This window comes from Ilyonectria robusta (genome assembly GCF_021365365.1).
Source record: "Ilyonectria robusta strain PMI_751 chromosome Unknown BGZ61scaffold_22, whole genome shotgun sequence".
In the NCBI taxonomy this organism is placed as follows: Eukaryota; Fungi; Ascomycota; class Sordariomycetes; order Hypocreales; family Nectriaceae; genus Ilyonectria; species Ilyonectria robusta.
Window position 1 is genome coordinate 833,154 of NW_025764456.1, and position 16,987 is coordinate 850,140.

Below are 16,987 nucleotides of genomic sequence, written 5' to 3' on the forward strand. Positions count from 1 at the left end.
TGTGTGGGGGTTTGCTAAAGCGGCGATTGTGCAGCATCGGAGATTGGCTGTATCGTTATGTCGTTGGTTGCGTCGCTTTACATTTTGGGCGTGAATGGGACGCTGCTTGAATATGTATGCGGCGCAGCGCCTCTTGGTCTGACCATTACCGTTCCTGCCATCCTCCACCGCCCAATCTCTTATTTGAACACAGCCTCGGATTATGTTGGGCATATTCGAAGTCTTCCTTGTACATATTTCGACAACTCCTGATCGTAATGGTCCAGTATATGCAACAATGTGTCCAAGTAAGAGACTCAGAAGCGATTGGACATGGCGCATTCGCGGCGTTCCGCTGGATTGGACAAAATCCTGTCTACAATCCTTTTTCAACGATTGGGATTCTTCTAGTCAGCCAATTATCGTGTCTCTCGCCTGTGAGCTTGATGGCGAATTTCAGACAGGGACTATCCTTTTCCAGAATCTTTCTGACGAGCACCAAGAAGATGCAGACGGTTGTATTTCTTTGACGAGACCTGGTGGAGGTCACTTTACCGACGACTCGGCCATGGTACTTGATTATCATTTTGAAGGCATCACAACCCTCCACGTCCCGGAGCCCGAGAGCCACAAAGTCGAGTACGTCCCCAATAGACTGAGAGAAGTCACAGGAACAACGTTTCTGACCAACCACAGTGTGATTGCCATATCAGGTCTTGGTGGGCACGCTTTTGGGTCCTTTAAGGCGAAAGGGAAAGCATATATGTGGCTACGAGACTCTCTCCCTAAAAGACTTGAAATTGCTCGCATCATGGTTTATGGTTATCGGTTGGATGTTGCGAATAGCACCAGCATCGAGACTATAGCGGACCTCGCATTTTGTTTTCGCAAAACCATCCTTCCACTGGCTGGAACCCGAAGGCCAACCATCATAATCGGCCACAGCCTGGGAGGACTCGTCGTTAAGCAAGTGCGTTCATCTATAAGCCTAATATTTTCTGGTGACCTGACTTCATATAGGCCATAAATTCCTTAGCTGGCTCAGAGAACGAGGCAGATAAGGCTCTCTTTCGGGCCATGCGTGGTTTTGCCTTTTTTGGGGTTCCCCACCAGGGCATGGATGTTCGCTCGCTCCTTGCCATGGCTGGAAATGGCCCAAGTCGTCGCCTGATCCAATCCCTTGCATATGGCAGGTCTCAGATCCTCGAAGGTATGGCTGAGCAATTTTACAAGGTTTTGGGTAAAAACACCGAAGTCGAAATATTTTCCTTCTATGAGACGAAATCGGGGCCCACTGCACAGATGGTATTCAAATCCTAACTGTTTTGAATGCTTGCATGCTAAAATGTGTAGAACGGAGAAGGGAAATGGGCTATGGTCGGACCGGATGCGATTCTTGTACCGAAGCACTCAGCGACGCATGGCCGCCCATCGACGAATGGCGTGGATCATCACTGGCCCCTCCATCGCACGCACTCTGACCTCGTCAAGTTCAGTGCTCTCGATAGGGACTATACGAATGTCTGCAGGGAACTCAAAGGCCTTGTTCAACGTTCCCTGGAAGCACAACGACGGGTTCCATCTTCTACTCAGTGTATACCACCAACCTCCGCATCCTGGACTGTACTAACTGAGAGCAGTCCTCGTCCCATACAGCCAGAATAGCCGGTACGTGGAGAGAAGCACGATTCTAGAGGCCCTCAGGATTCAGCTTGGCTTCTCTGAACAAAGTGGAACCAAGCAGCCCCTGCGAGCAGCTCTCTATGGCCTTGGCGGTGTTGGGTATTTCACTCTAGTATTCTAGGAACAAAGTGCAGGCTGACATGATGTAGCAAAACTCAAATCGCTCTCGCTCTTGTTTACTGGCTACGTGATATCCATCCAGATGTACCGATATTCTGGGTCCATGCTAGCAGTGCAGGGCGGTTCCATCAATCCTATGCCTTGATCGCCAAGAGCCTTGAAATCCCTGGGCACGATGACCCCGAAACTGATATATTGCTGCTCGTTAAAAACTGGCTGCAGACAAAACTCACCGGCCGGTGGGTGATGGTGATTGACAGTGCGGATGACGCGGAACTCTTTACTTGGCAGCAAGCGGAGCTCAATGCTTCCGGTGAAGCAGACGAAGTAGAACAAACCTTGGCACGCTTCATCCCCGATTGTGCGCAGGGGTCGATTTTGATTACCTCTCAGAACAAGAAAGCAGCGCAGGCACTGACATTGGCAAACCCTATTATCGAGGTACAGAATATGTCTGATGAGGAGGCGCATCGACTTATTTGTACAATTATCGGGGGTACTCAAATTTCCCGGGATGAGGCACTGCTACTGGCTTCACGACTAGAGCACCTGCCGCTGGCTATTGCACAGGCAGCGTTCTATATCACAGGGAACAGCATCTCAATCAAGGACTATGTCAAGCTTCTAGACGATTGCGACTCTGAGATGGTCAACCTCTTGAGCAAACCCTTTGAGACTGTCGGGAGGGACTCGGAAACACCACGCGCCGTCACTGCAACATGGATAATATCCTTTGAGCTAGTTAAAAAGCGAGATGCCTTGGCAGCTCGATTTTTATCATTTCTCAGTTTCTTTGACCATCGAACTATTCCTCGCGATTTTGTTATACATTTTCAAGATCAGACACTCCCAGAGGATGCCAAGAGTGGTTATGCATCAGACGTTACGACGGCTTTGGGGACTCTGATGGCATTTTCTTTCGTCTCCGAACACCAATCCAAAAATTTGGATATGCATCGATTGGTACACTTGGTCACTCGGAAGTGGGTAGCCAACCAGAACCAGGTTGCCGAATTCGAGGAGCATGCACTAGACACCATGTGCCACTTCTTTCCACATGGCTCTTTTGAGACTAGAGAGGTTTGCATGGAGTATCTTCCACACGTGCATGCGGTACTGCAACATCAAAGCACACGCTCGGACGACGGATTGTTGGCAAGATCACTTCTTTTACATCGCATGGCCGGTCATTTCAACTATCAAGGTCAATGGAAAGAAGCAGAAAAACGACTACTTGAATCTATCAGTATTGAGGAAAACTTGATCCAGAGTCCACCTCGTAACACGCTTGCGAGCAAAAGCAACCTCGCGATGACATACTTTCACCTTGGGAACTGGAACAGGGCCGAGGAAATCATCGTATCCGTCCTAGAGACACAAATGACACTTGGCGAGGAGATAACCCATATTCTGTCCACTATGACGGATCTGGCAGCGATCCTCTGGGCACAAGGTCGTTTCACTGAGGCCGAAGATCAAGAAACCCAAGCAATCCAAATCGCCACGAATGTTCTTTCTGAGACTGATAGTAACTTGTTAACTCTCAAATCTCATCTTGCCTCAACCTATGTGTCACAAGGTCGATTCGAAGCCGCGAAGAATCTGTTTATAGAAGTCCTGGAAAAGAACCAACTGGTTGAAGATCACCCTGAGACATTGATTGATACGGCCAACCTTGCATCTGTACTACGGGATCAGGGCAACTTTAAGGATGCAGAGAAGTTGGAAACACGTGTACTGGAAATTAGGTCAAGAGTCCAGGGCGACGAACACCCGGATACGTTGTCTTCGATGGCTGGTCTCGCCGCCACATTCTCAGAACAAGGTCGATATTTCGAGGCTCATGATTTACAGCAAAGTGTACTCCGTGCAAGAGAATCAAGCCTTGGTGAAGAGCATCCCGATACCCTTGAGATCATGGATAATCTGGCAACTACTCTGTCTGAACTAGGAAACTGGAAGGACGCAGAGGCTCTTCAAATCAGAGCGGTGGAAATTGGCACCAGGGAGCTTCCACAGGATCACCCTCAACTCCTCGTCTACATGGCAGGCCTTGCTGTCATATACCATCACCAGAACCGCTCAGATGATGCGGTAAAGCTGTTGGATCAAGTTTTACAAGCTCAGATAAGCACGCTTGGGGAGAAGCATCCTGCCACACTGAACAGTATGGATACTCTTGGCGGCATGTTAGTGGACGGCGAGGATATTGCAGAGGCACTAAACTTATGCTCACGAGCAGCTGAGTTGAGTCCAGAAATGTTGGGGCATGAACACCATACAACTTTGGTGCGAAGGTTCAATCTTTCGATCATATTGAAGAAATACAAGGTTATATGCCAGGGGAATGAAGCTGAGGAAATTCAGGGCCGGATAGAAAAGCTACAGCTTGACGTGGTGGAAAAGAGTAAGGCGACGCTTGGGGATGACCACCCCGACACTCTATCGCGCATGTCGAAATACGCCGACACGTTACGCGAACAAGGTCGGTTTGAAGAAGCCGGGCTATTACGGATGCAAATTTGGGAAACAACACGGGCCAAGCTGGGTGATTTCCATTGGGTCACAATGATCTGCATGTCAAGCCTTTTGGATAATTGGACTGTTCAAGGTCAACGAGATGAGGCAACTTCTTTTCTGCAGGACGCAATTGTGCGTAGTCAACATTGTAACGGGCCAGATGCACCGATTACAAAATCATTGCAGGTGACTCTGGAAAAGTTGCTGGAGCAAGAACGACCGGCAACAAAGGCACATCTTTCAAACGATGGGGAACAGGTGAATAATGGGTCCGGGGAAGTGGCAGCTGCACCAACAGTGGCAGAACTTGGGACAGCTGAGTCAACGAGGGGGGTTATCAGGCGGAATGCCAGCCGCAGCATATCGAGCGACGAGCCGCCACGGAAGATCAGCAAACGAGGTGCGATGTGACAAAGGCTGTTGATTATTGTGGTGTGCCAATGATCATTGGCCCTAGGGATACTGTGAATCTTGGAGGCTTTGATGTTGCCGGGAAAGAGTCATACAGGGCACTACCTTCAACAGGAAGTTCCATCTGCGTTTGGGTTATTAGTTCAACATAATTAGTAAGTTATGGGACTTGACGGGGCGAGGGATTGGGTACAGCGGGATGGATTGTTCATCTTCGTTAGCAAGCACTATCATCATTTTGTTCAATCATTGGTATTTTGGCCCAAACTGGTAGCATCCTTTATTGAATTGTTTGATCAAGCGGCACTAAGCGTAGTACATGTTGATTTGTCTACTTTATTTCTTTCCACCCTCTACAGTCTCTGCCTTATCTGCTCTTACGGATGTACAACGGCCGCTACAAGGCTGTATTCTAGGTAACTGTTCTCTGGGCTCAATAGAATTGCAAAGGTATGTAGTTGCGATGGCGTCGTTTCTACGACGTTCATGTCGCTTCGCATGAATCGGCAAGCAGCACGGACTATGATGAGGACGATCCCCGCAGTTTCTATTGCCACCTACTATGAGTGGGTTATGTAGGAGCAAGCGAAACCCAAGCCTGGCTAATTTCGGCGTGATTCTCCAGTCTCGGTACCAAGGCCACGCCCTTCGGTAGACTTCTAATCAATGAGAGGACTTCAAGCCAGTGAGCGACATGTGTTTGCGGAAATGCATCCACTCGTTCATTGTCGAGTTGCCCAACCATTGTCCTGTCAGAGACGGCTGCTACGTTCAAGGCGAACGCCCAGTATTGACATGCATACCGGACTTCCGCAGGGACGAAACTATCTGTTATGCCGCGCATCTCAATGTCATTGATATCAGCACCTGCTCTATAATCTGGATATATAGTTAATCACCGTCCTGGAATCTCGGGTCTATGGGAACCAAATCCACTGGCTCCCTTGGCGTGGTAGAATGTTGGCCTGGCTGGTCGTCCCTAGTGATCTGGCGGCATGCGACTTTGGCGTAGATGAATAGTCCATCAGAATGAGATGCCAAGGTTCTAGGTACTGGAGCCTTTGGACCTTTCCCTCGCTCATGTCTGAAGTCCATCCCGTGTAATAATCATATCTCGTAACTTCCTGGGTTTGAGATAATTTGGCTTCTGTACAACATATTCAATGATCAGGACTACCATTGCCGCAGGGGCTCGAGGTGCAAAACGGTGCCCGAACCTCGACCTCGATAGATCAACTTAACTGTGCTCGCAACATTGTTCGACAGCGCGGCGGGAACGTGGCAAATGTTGTCCCAGTGTGCCTGGGTTTAGACTCAGCTCGGCCGTTCCACGGTTAGGTGGTTAGACGGATTTGCCATACGTGATGAAATTGAAATCGGTTTCCCTCCTGGTAGAAGGAAGAGTCATTACTGCACAAAGGATTCGAGAGTACATCAACTTCGACAGGGACTCCAGTTGCGTTTGCATATCGATTGAGGGAGATACGGTTCGGGAAGGGAAGTCACCACAATTTTGTAAATTACTACTTCAGATTGTGTTGTCAACTGCGTTTAGACGCCAACCAGTCGTCGCAGACTCCCTCAAATTTCTTTCAAGAAGCCAACCTCGACCAACCTGTCCACATCAATATTCACATTCGCCATTTTGGTCCTGGAGTTCTCTCTGATCCAGAGGAATATTTCCAGTATAATCCACCGTGTGATGGCCCATGGTTTAAATCGACCATCCCGCTTAATCTTCATCGTCTCTTTGCCCAAGACATACACGATCTGGCTGCTGTAGGCCTCGCGCAGAGCTTGCAATTCCGCGGCATCAGGTGCAGCCGCCCTCGAAACGACCAACTCGACTTGTGCGACGAGATCGCGCGCCATGCCGGGCCGAACCACATCATCTGCATATCCGTGTCGCAGAACGACGTTGTAGCAGTTGGCAATGCCTGACGTGCGTGTCACAACGAAGCGGTCAGCAGAATCCACGAATGGCACCGGCAGCGGCCGCATGTGGAAAAATATTAGAACAGCGGGACGAGCTGCAAACTTCAGCACAAAGTGTGCGAAGCTAACAGGGAGCACCGACGAATCGCCAGACTTGTCAAAGAAGACGCCCAGTCCGGGGACGGTACTGACTGGCGTACTGCCGAACGACTCGGTGAGTCTGGTGACAGAGGAAGAATTCTGGCTGTCTGAGTCGGAGAGGACATCAGAGGGCAGCAGGCGGTCCAGTGACTCTGCAGACCACTGCGCTTCCTTGCCAAAGCGCCAGAGGATGAAGATGGAAGATAGAATGAATGCAAGGAGGAGAGTAAACCAAGCGCCGTCGGGCACTTTGGTCAACACTGCGGACATGAAAGCACCGTCGAGGGCTGCGAAAATGAGGAAAATGGGTATCACAACAAATGATGGAATGCGCCAGACAAGAATGGCGACGAGGGAGACCATGCAGGTCGAAATAAATGTGACAAGAATGACGCAGACTCCATAGGCATGTCCGAGCGAAGTGGTCTAGAGCAAGTCAGAATGTGGCTCTAGGATTGGCGGCGATGTCTGGTCAGGATGTGACTTACAGTGTTGTATATTCCAGTGACAGCAACAGTTCCGATCATGAGAAGCCAATTGGCCATGGGCATATATACTTGCTCGTGGAATTTGTTGCTCGTGTGCACGACTTTAATGTGAGGGAAATACGAGAGACGCATGACCTGAACCAAGTTAGCAAGAACCAGTCGGACTGATCGAAACACTGTACGAACCTGCGAGAGCAGTTGAAATGTGCTCGTGATCATGGCTTGGGACGCAACAATAGCAGCCAGGACTGCGATGACAAGACTAAAGGCTGTCAGCATCATACACCATGCCCTTTGGAAAGTTTCCCTTACCTAGGGTAGAAGCTTCCTGGCGGTACAGTATAGAAGAACGGGTTGGTAAAAGCTGTCTCGCTCTTGTCATTGGCGATGAACGCAGCCTGTCCAGCGTAGGCAAATATGAGACAAGGATAGGCCAAGCATAGCCATGAAATCTGGATGGCTCGCTTGCTGAAGGCTCCAAGGTCCGCAAACAAAGCCTCTACACCAGTAAAGGCGAGCAAGAGACCGCCAAGTGACTTCCAACCATCATATCCATTGCGAATAAGATACGTAAAGGCGTAGTGTGGGCTGAATGCCTTGAGAACGGTGTGGTCATGCACGGCGAGGTTGTAAATACCGGAAGCAAGGTTGAAGAGGAGCCACACGGTGACGATGGGGGCGAACCCGGTTCCCAATTTGGATGTGCCAAAGGGTTGGATAAGGAAGAGGAGGACGAGGATGGCGCAACTGCAAACAATCTGTTAGTGGAAAGGCGTTGGAAGGGACACTGCTCAAGACTTACGAGATGCCGACAATGGTTGGAGTCGTCAGGGTCGGGTCTGCCACCTTGATGCCCTGGATGGCTCCCAGTACGGACTGCGCAGGAGTGAGAATGCCATCAGCCATGACAAGAGACACACCCAAGACACCAATAGCCTTGAGGGCAAATTGCGCCGCTGGGGAATTCTCCAGGAACTTGCGGAGGCTCTTCCCGCCTGGCTTCAGCTCGCCGGTGAGGTAGCGCTCCAACTTGACGGTATCGTCATTTTTAGGGTCTCCCTTGACAATGTGCGTGTATCTCGCCAGAAGGCTGTACAGGGCAAAGGTGCCTCCCTGACCATCGTCGTCGGCGCGGAGGACGATGAATGTGTATTTGATGGTGACAATCAGGGTCAGCGACCAGATGATGATGGACAGGGCGCCAACCAGGTCATCCCATGAAGGCTGGCTTGTAAAGGTCGACGAGTATACATAGAGCGGCGACGTGCCAATGTCGCCGTAGATGATGCCGGTGGACTGGAAGGCGACCCAGAGGAGGAGGAAGCCTGAGTAGTTCTTGAGGCAGTGTTAGTTGATGCCGCCAGAATAGCAGTAGGGCAGCAGACGAACTTGTTTGTGCTTCACATTCAAATCCGTGTTGGCGATTCGCTGAGCCTTTTCCTCGTCATCGAGGTCGGTCGCATTGGACTGGCGGCCTACGGCGCTGCGACGGGCAGATTGCACAGGATGGATTCCGTCATCGAACTGGATTCGACTAGCAGGCTCAATGGCGTCTTCTTCAGGCATATCAGGTAAATGATACAATAGGGGGCACTTGGTAGGTCCTAGTATATTGTATGTAGTGAGCGAGGAAGAACTGAGTGGTGAGAATAGTGGTGAGGGCAGGCGGATATGGGAGGAATTTTCCTTGGCACGGTGAAGGCCCCTTTATACCACCACCAACACACTGCGAGAGGGCCATCCAGCCCCGGACTCAATTACACGTGCAGAATGGTCAGACAATATGCTGATAATTGACGCTGCGAGCTAATCTCGGACTGCCAGATTTGGGATGCCAGATGCGGATGGCCCTCTGCTCAACGTCTACCGGCCGATGCGTAGCCGTAACCTTGAAGCATCTCAGCCAAGCCTCCCGCTCCATGTATCGTGTACCTTTCCCCCGGTAGTCGAAACACGGCAGCTAGGCGGGAGGGGGTGGCTAGTTGTAGCGCGAGCGTTTGATTCGAGTAGGCCGAAAATCGCGCAAGGGCGGGAAAAGCTGTGTCGCCGGGGGTGATGCCAACTCGGGCTGGCGTTGGTTGACAGCGTGGAGGAAGAAATTAAGAGCGTGTGGTCTAGAAGTGCCTGTAAGCATGGCTTCTGCAAGGGATAATCTCGACGTCATAGTCTGAGGGAAATGTTAGGGTTCTCTCTGTTCAATCTGGTGCGTTGATCAAGACTCACTCCGGATGGTAGACTCAACAGACAAACAAGTCTGCATTCTTGCCATCCCAAGTCGACTCAATTTTCTCATAATCCAACTGCACAATAGTCAATACAGCTCCCCAATATCCCTCCCACAAAACACCTGACGCGCAATGACGACAATGCTCCATGCGGGCGTTTCCACAGTCTCAAAGCCAGCTACACAGCCACCCCAATATTCACCTTCAGCGCCCGCAACGCTCCCAACCCCGCTCGCTCTCCTCTTTTCTTTTGCTAGAATGGAATGCTGAACTGGGGAGGCACGTGGGACTGACCGCCAGAGGCCTCCTCTTATCCCGATGCGGCCTCTAATTAGCTCATAATAATTTCTCCCGCACCAGATTCGCATCGACGCACGCCCACTTTGCATTTCTCGTATTTCTCTCAGGACGTTCAACTCAAGTAGTCTGGCAAATCTTCTCTTGTTAATTCATCTACTTAAAATGTCAGATTTAATGCCAGTACTTGGGTACTACTCCCTTGACCCGGAGCCACGCAGCATCCATCGCCTGCACAATTTCCTCGGGCAAAGGTCCCTTCTCCAACCCTTCCAAATTCTCTTCCAGTTGCTTCACGCTGCTGGCTCCCACAATCACCTTGTCGCCGGTGTCCCTCTTCATCACACTGTGATGGCTCAGCCACCGCAATGCGCACTCCGTCATCGTGAGCCCGGCCTTCTCAATCTCCGGGCGAATGATTGCCAGCGCGTCGAAATAAAACTCGTTGATGTAGCGATCGTGATGTAATCTTCCCTGCCATTTCTTGGGATCGAAACGGGACCCCGCCTCGTAGTCATCGTCCTTCATATCTGGGCGGTATCGTCCCGTCAAGAAGCCGCCGGCGAGCGGCTGAAATGAGTAGAGGCTCATGTCGTACTTTCGTAGACACGTCATGAGCTCTGGCTCGATAGCGCGGTGAAGCGCGTTGTAGACTCCCTGGTAGACGGTGGGTCTGATCCAGTCGTTTCGGATACAAATTTCGTTGATCTGAGCCACTTCCCAGGACATGTAGTTGCTGATTCCAAATCGCTGGAAGTATCCCTCCTTGTAGAGATCATTCACCTCCTTGAGTGTTTCCTCATAGGGTGTCTGCCTGTCAGGGCCGTGGAGATAAAACAAGTCGATCTTGTCTGCTCCCAATGCCTTTAACGAGTCCATTAATCCTCGTCGAACCTCGCCAGTCTCGTGCGTATACGTGTGCGACGTCAAGGCCGACATTGCAGCCCGGCCAAAAGGGTAGAGCTTGGTTCCCATGACGAGGCCACGAGACTGCCAGCCCAAATCCGCCAACGTCTCTTCTGAAGTTCCGCCGCCGTAGCCGCGGGCTGTGTCGATCTCGTTGTGTCCATGGGCCTGGAAGGCGTCGACCATAGCGGCCATGATGGCAGGGTCGGTGACGCGGATGCCGTCGGTCTTTGTTTTTCCAAAGGTCATGTTGCCGAGAACGACCGGGAGAGCTGAGCGTGGAGTAGCCATTTTGACGGGAGTTAAAGTGTTCGAGGTGTTTGAAGTGTGTGATGTTAGGTGTCGTCCAGATTGAAGGAGAGCTGAGAGGGAGATATAAATACTTTTCTACCATTCAACGGAGTCGTTACTTGAGTGGAGTTAACGGAAGGTTTCGCCAAGAAACACATCTAAAATGAGAAATCATCACAATCCTTTTCGTAGATGCAGTGCTTCATATCCGGAGTTAAGTACTAGTCCCGGGAAGATCGAACGGAGATAGCATCGTCTTAGCTCCAATTGCCACGGTTCCACTTGTATTCCACAAACTGAATCTGAAGACCAACCGCATCAACGAAGAAGCTGAATTTCGCAAATATATCGGCTCATTTATTATGGAAATAGAGTGAGCATTGAAGACACCCTCGTCATAGGCACACCTAGCGCGTAATCCGGTTGCATTAGCGGCTTCCTGCTCGTTGGACAAATCACAGGGCTAGTATGGTCCAAGGAATGGGAAAATTATGAGGGGAAGTGAAAAAATGTCAGATTTATTGAATCATTCGTCGAGCAAATTACCTAGTTACATATACATAATGTCCAAAACGTCGTAGTACACGCTGTCGAGAGAAGCATCGCCACTCATGCTACCCCCCACTCGCTTCAAAGCGCCGTCATGAAAGAGTGGATGTGTTAGATCACTTTGGGTTACTTGAAATTAATTTACTTCAGATGAGTGGCTTTCAACTTCCCCATCGTTAAGCTCAGCGTTGTGTCTGCCATGAACATCTATCCAAATTCGGGTAAGGACTGTGGGGGAAACATGAGCTCAAATTAGCTTCATACCATTCGAAGTATTTCTTTTAGTCTGCTGGTGCCAAATCGGATCAGAAATGAACTAGGGACTTTAAGAAATCTATTATCACCTAACAATCTGAACAACCTGTTATAAAAGCCACTGAGCCCCAGATAATGCATTACCATCAAACCTTTTACTGCTGCTTAGCTGCGGAAGAGCGGTCCAAAATGCATGGGGCAAACCGGCATATACTTCAAGTCTTGGATTGTGGGAAGTCCATTCTTTACCTACCCACTTCAGCGCATCCTAGCAATCATTTGGAGTCGCAGGAAAGGGGCTTTCAGGCGCCAAGAGAGATTTCAAGTCCCCGGCAACAGCACCCAGCTTCTGAGCAAGTTCTTTGCAGTTTGCCTCCTCATTCTCCAGTCCACCAAGGGAGAATCCTGTGCCATGAAAGAGAAGAATCAACGGGCCTTTACTTGTGGAGTCTTTAGGTTGATACACTATAATAGTAATTTGAAAACCGTCGCGGCTGTGACTTTCTTATCCATCTCAGAGACGTCGGCAATAGGCTCCAGGGAGGCATTGCTGCCATGCTGGCACTCTTGAGATCCTGGAATCTCGTTCGTAGTGCCTCAATTGTGGGAGGAGTTGCAGGCAATGCAGGGAGCTTTGCAAGGATTTTGGGAATGTGTTGGCCTGGAGTAAAGCTAGAAGAAAAGAGACTCGCACTGCTTCGAGCTCGCCATCAATCAAACCTATGTTTGACTACTCGGTTCTCGCCATGTCGAAGGTCTTATCAAACAAGTTGCGAATTGACAATAAATATTCAAGTCTCCAGTATTCTGCCGTTAGAGCAAAGCCTTGGACCTGTCTGGCATTAGTGCTTGTTATGTACTTCTGATTGCCATCAGAATCTGTTCTCATACTCTGCAGTATCTGTGAACTCAGTTGAGTCGAGCTTTCATTCTCATGTGAGGCCGTGAACACCTCACCGTCTACTCAATTCCCCATACAATTTCTGCAAGTCCTCCAGTAGCTGCGCATGTGATGCAATTACTTAAGATGATCCCATTCCAGCAAAACGTCATATCCTGTTACAGGAAGCCCTTATAGCTCAGGGGTAGAGCGTTGCACTTGTATAGCCTGCATGGCATGCAAAGGTCGGTGGTTCAAATCCGCCTGGGGGCATTAAATCGGAATTTAATTCTTTTTGGCTATCGCGCAAATAATTATCTTTTGTCGGTGCGGATGGCTGATGGTGTTGCGCGGCGTTCTTTTTTAAAGATTGGTGATGGGGTGACTGGAGGCTTAGCTCCCGTGGGTACGTACTGGACTCTGCCACAGTGCAAGTTATTTGGCCTGTCTTTGGAATTCATTTCTTTTTGACCGTCACGCAAAGAATTATCTTTGGCGGTGTGAATCGTTGATGGTCTTGCGCGGCTTTTTTTAGTTGGCGATTCATGGGGGTGGAGGTTTGGCTTCCGTGGGTACGTACCGAACTCGACCAGAGCGCAAGTTATTCGGCATTTCTTTCTTTTCTAGTGGCCTGTGTCGTTAAATACACAAATATGCCATTGTAAAATATGCGAGATAGATTCCCGCTCGGCATTGGTAGCTGAGCTGACTAAAACAACTATCTGTAGCGAGATATTTCTTGTGAGGGTTAACTTTAGCTCCAATCTGTTGAAGAAAGAATAGTGAATGTTGTAACTCTCATAAAGGCGATTCTTTTTTAACCATAGGCAATGGAATAGTAGCAATTGTCCTCCATTCATTCCGTGTTACAATTCAGTAGAGCCGAATCCGAACTCTTGTACTGAGTAGTCCCAACTTTCCTGCACTTCACCACCTTCCTGCACCAAGCTTGGATGGAGCCTGCCTTTTCTCGCCCTCAATCACCTTCTTCAAATTCTCTATCCTGTATTCCAGAAGCTTCACTCAATTTATTCCCATGGCTCTCAGCCAGGCTGGATCATGGTCCTGGTTATTCAACCACGGACTAAGATCGGTCTGCTTGACAAGCCCCCGTGTGAAGCTCATCCCAAGATATGCCCAACGATTGTTTTTAGACGGTCCGTAGTATTCTATATAGTAATCCTCAAAACGGGGAGTTGCCAGAACTTCTGTGTAATGCAGACTGCTGCCAGGCCACACAGCGGTGACAAGAGGAAAGCACAGGTTGGTGTGGAATAAAGGACCCCCAGCTACCGTTACAGAAGCCATACCTCTTCCGGATTCCTGACCTTAGCAGTGGCGCAGAGACCAAGAATCGAGTGCACCGTAGGACATGCAAAGGTGGTCAAATGCTGGAACAATGAGAAGCTACGTCTTGTCCAATTTGTACATTCTTTCAGGACTTATTTACATTCGATCCAATTCTAGCAGTGTGACGTGGACAAGCGATTGCGTAATTTTGTAAGAGGGAGACAAGATGCCGTTGTGTATCAGTGAGACACCGATAAGGAGTGCACATTTCCAAGGATTACCAAGGAACACTTACTTCTCCATACGAGTGGTGGGTTTAGTACCTACTTTAGAGCGGCCTTTAGAGCGGCCTTTAGAGCGGCCAAAAATTATTCTAGAAGAAAAAACCCTTATCTATCTATGCCAACACAGGCATTTATTAATAGCATTGCTGGGGCTGTACCTTAGGTATGTCGGTGAGAAAATAGCATGCATGGCCTAGTGTCAAGTCAAAATACCTCCCCTGGAGTTAGCCACCTCTCGACAGAGGAGACGACTTGCACGGGAGAGAAATTAGTTGTTGGGCAATAATCTCCATCAGCCAAGATAACAGCACCCTTTGAGCAATCGTGGTCGAATTTTGAGGGCATTGTTCGGCCATGGGATGGCACTCGGAGCTGAACAAGCCTGACGCATCCAACAGTGGGTCAACAAGGTAGCAAAATAAAGAAACGGGGGCATACTAGGTAGATCTTCTTGCAAGTTTAGTAAATTACGTACTTGCGTGAATTTTGAATTGATGTTGCCATGGGGTTGATTCAAAGAATACTCATAGTGCCAGAAACAAATACTGAAGGGCAAGGAAAGAAGGTGAATAGTGGCAGCGAATTCTACAGTGTCTCTCCTCTTCGAATCTTCAATTCATTCTCACGGTATTCTTGCTATCTTGTTCCCCTGCATCTCCTGCATCGGAACAGACAAGTGCCGTGCTTGGTCAGATCGTTCCTCCACCTTCACTCCATCTGCAGCACGATGCACAGCCGCGTTCTTCCAGATGCCGGTGTCTCCGACGGAGTCTCCGATGCAGTCTTTCAAGGCTGATCCAGAGTCACAGAGTGCTAGACGAGCAGTTCTGATAGCCTGCTCCAAGAGGAGCCACAGCTGATAGCCACATGGGGAGATGCGAGGCTTGGATCACGAGAGTCTTTGCCAATCCAGGTCTAGTGTTGATGATTGCGCCACTATCGGCATTTGAAGTCCCGCTTTTTGCTTCCTGGATCCTTGCAGGGCGGCCGCCTCTGGGAGCTAGGCCAGATAACCATTCGATCATCGAGACTCCCCGGATTCTGGTAGGCGGCATGTTTTCACTGGCGCTGTTTCGATGATCCGGATTGAAGGTATGTGGCCGTATCAAATAGTGTCGCTGTAAGTAGCTTGATATGAGCCAAGCTGTGTCTCTGCTTCTCGACCACCCGAGGCCGCCGTTGCGAAGTCACACATGTCCATCCCCGCCGAAAGCAATTAATTGATCCAGTCTGCCCATCCATCAATTGAAGGATCAAAGAACACTACATTCATTAGGCAGGTGTATAGAACCAGAAGATCAAGCTGAAGTCTCGTGGGATGGAAGGATCTGAAACATGAAGAAAGCTGCCGCTAACCAGTGACTAGCCGCCGACCTGGCTGCACGTCTGACGTCCGCAGGGGTATTATTAGAATCCCTTGGGGGCGGTAAAATACGAAAGCCCTGGGCGAGTGTCGCGTGCCTTCGACCCCAATGTATGTGAAGCCGGCGTTAATCATCTGCTTTGCCTTTTTATGTCATCTTCGACCTGCCATCTTGGTCGCAGCGTCTATGCGGCGTGCCCCTGTCAGACCTGTTCCTCCGCTACACGGATCCTTCGAGGCTTCCTGTGCTGTCACGGACCAGCGATAGAGTCGTTGTGGTGTTGCATGTTCCACATATTCCTTCAGCTCCTGAACCTCTCCACTTATTCGTTCTGTTGCATCAATCCTTTGATTTGAGATAGAACCTCAAGACTCACCAAGTAGCAGATATGAAGACTATTTAAGATGCTGGGAGAGCCCTTTCTAGAAACTCCTCTGCATTCCATCGCATCATCTCTTCATCTCTTACAACAACCAAACTTCATCTCTTGCAACAACCAAACTTCAACTACAACCAACCCATCTCCTTCACCATGCACTTCTTCAAGTCTCTTCTCGCTTCTGCCGCTCTCCTTGGCGCCGCCCATGCCGTGGCCAACTGCGACGATGAATCCCAGGAGTACGGTGGCAGGTACACCGACGACTCGGGCACCTACGCCACCTCAGACGGCGTCTCGCACCCCTACAAATTCCCCCTGATTCGCAAGTGCTGGTGGGACTACTTCGTCGTCGATGCGTCAGTCGAGTACCTGGCGTGGCAGAAGGCCACCGGCGACATCTACTGCACCGGCACCAGCGCCTGCGTTGCCACCAAGCTGGCTGGCACCCAGAACTGCCAGAGTCGATCCGAGTCCATCAGCGCCGAAGTTGGCCTCAAGCTCGAGGAGTTCAGCATGGGCCTGAGTGTCACCGTCACGACCGAGGAATCGCGCTGCGAATCTGCCACGGATACCACGGCCTGCACATGGAACGACGCCCAATGCCACACTATCTGGACCCAGCAGCAGGTCCTCCGCCAGAACGGCTACCGTCGCCACCGATGCAACTGGGGCAACGGTGACGAGACTGAGTGCATGGCCGACTGGACTCAGGATACTCCTACCACCTACATCAACTACGGCTGCGGATCTGCATGCACAGACAGCAACGCTTGCGGAAACACTGACGGATCGACCTGCTAGATCGGGGTAGAGGATGTGCGTTGCGAGTTCAGGCATGGATATCACGTTGTAACGAGGTTGTGGAGCATTAGGGACGTTGCTGAGGGAGCATGGTGGCAAAAGATGGTGGCTGTTCGTATATTCGTATATTATTCTATAGATTATAAGAGATTTGTGTTATTTTGACCATCTCTTCTTCTCATGACTGAT

General features: G+C 49.9%; 4 protein-coding genes and 1 non-coding gene across 5 annotated transcripts; 3 read left to right on the top strand and 2 right to left on the bottom strand.

Moving 5' to 3' along the window:
• Positions 1–228: 228 nt before the first annotated feature.
• BGZ61DRAFT_459326 (uncharacterized protein) lies at positions 229–5,031 on the top strand. Its single transcript, XM_046246890.1, has 6 exons — positions 229–618; positions 676–949; positions 1,000–1,284; positions 1,333–1,573; positions 1,620–1,761; positions 1,812–5,031. Exons 1-6 carry the CDS (start codon positions 278–280, stop codon positions 4,711–4,713), a joined length of 4,185 nt encoding a protein of 1,394 aa, XP_046099427.1. The 5' UTR covers positions 229–277; the 3' UTR covers positions 4,714–5,031.
• Positions 5,032–6,215: 1,184 nt separating this feature from the next.
• Positions 6,216–8,932, bottom strand: BGZ61DRAFT_459330 (potassium transporter-domain-containing protein). The gene is made up of 6 exons (XM_046246891.1): positions 8,667–8,932; positions 8,080–8,612; positions 7,590–8,024; positions 7,464–7,539; positions 7,278–7,412; positions 6,216–7,215 (listed from the first exon to the last, which is right to left on the bottom strand). Exons 1-6 carry the CDS (start codon positions 8,841–8,843, stop codon positions 6,295–6,297), a joined length of 2,277 nt encoding a protein of 758 aa, XP_046099428.1. The 5' UTR covers positions 8,844–8,932; the 3' UTR covers positions 6,216–6,294.
• A 999-nt stretch (positions 8,933–9,931) lies between these two features.
• BGZ61DRAFT_459333 (NADP-dependent oxidoreductase domain-containing protein) lies at positions 9,932–11,170 on the bottom strand. The gene has a single exon (XM_046246892.1). The coding sequence runs from the start codon at positions 10,994–10,996 to the stop codon at positions 9,974–9,976; it is 1,023 nt and encodes a 340-aa protein (XP_046099429.1). The 5' UTR covers positions 10,997–11,170; the 3' UTR covers positions 9,932–9,973.
• A 1,698-nt stretch (positions 11,171–12,868) lies between these two features.
• Positions 12,869–12,953, top strand: BGZ61DRAFT_t179. The gene has a single exon. It is a non-coding gene; the product is annotated as a tRNA-Thr (tRNA).
• Positions 12,954–15,742: 2,789 nt separating this feature from the next.
• BGZ61DRAFT_428354 (uncharacterized protein) lies at positions 15,743–16,963 on the top strand. Its single transcript, XM_046243747.1, has one exon. It carries the CDS (start codon positions 16,151–16,153, stop codon positions 16,796–16,798), a length of 648 nt encoding a protein of 215 aa, XP_046099430.1. The 5' UTR covers positions 15,743–16,150; the 3' UTR covers positions 16,799–16,963.
• The last annotated feature ends 24 nt before the right edge of the window (positions 16,964–16,987 follow it).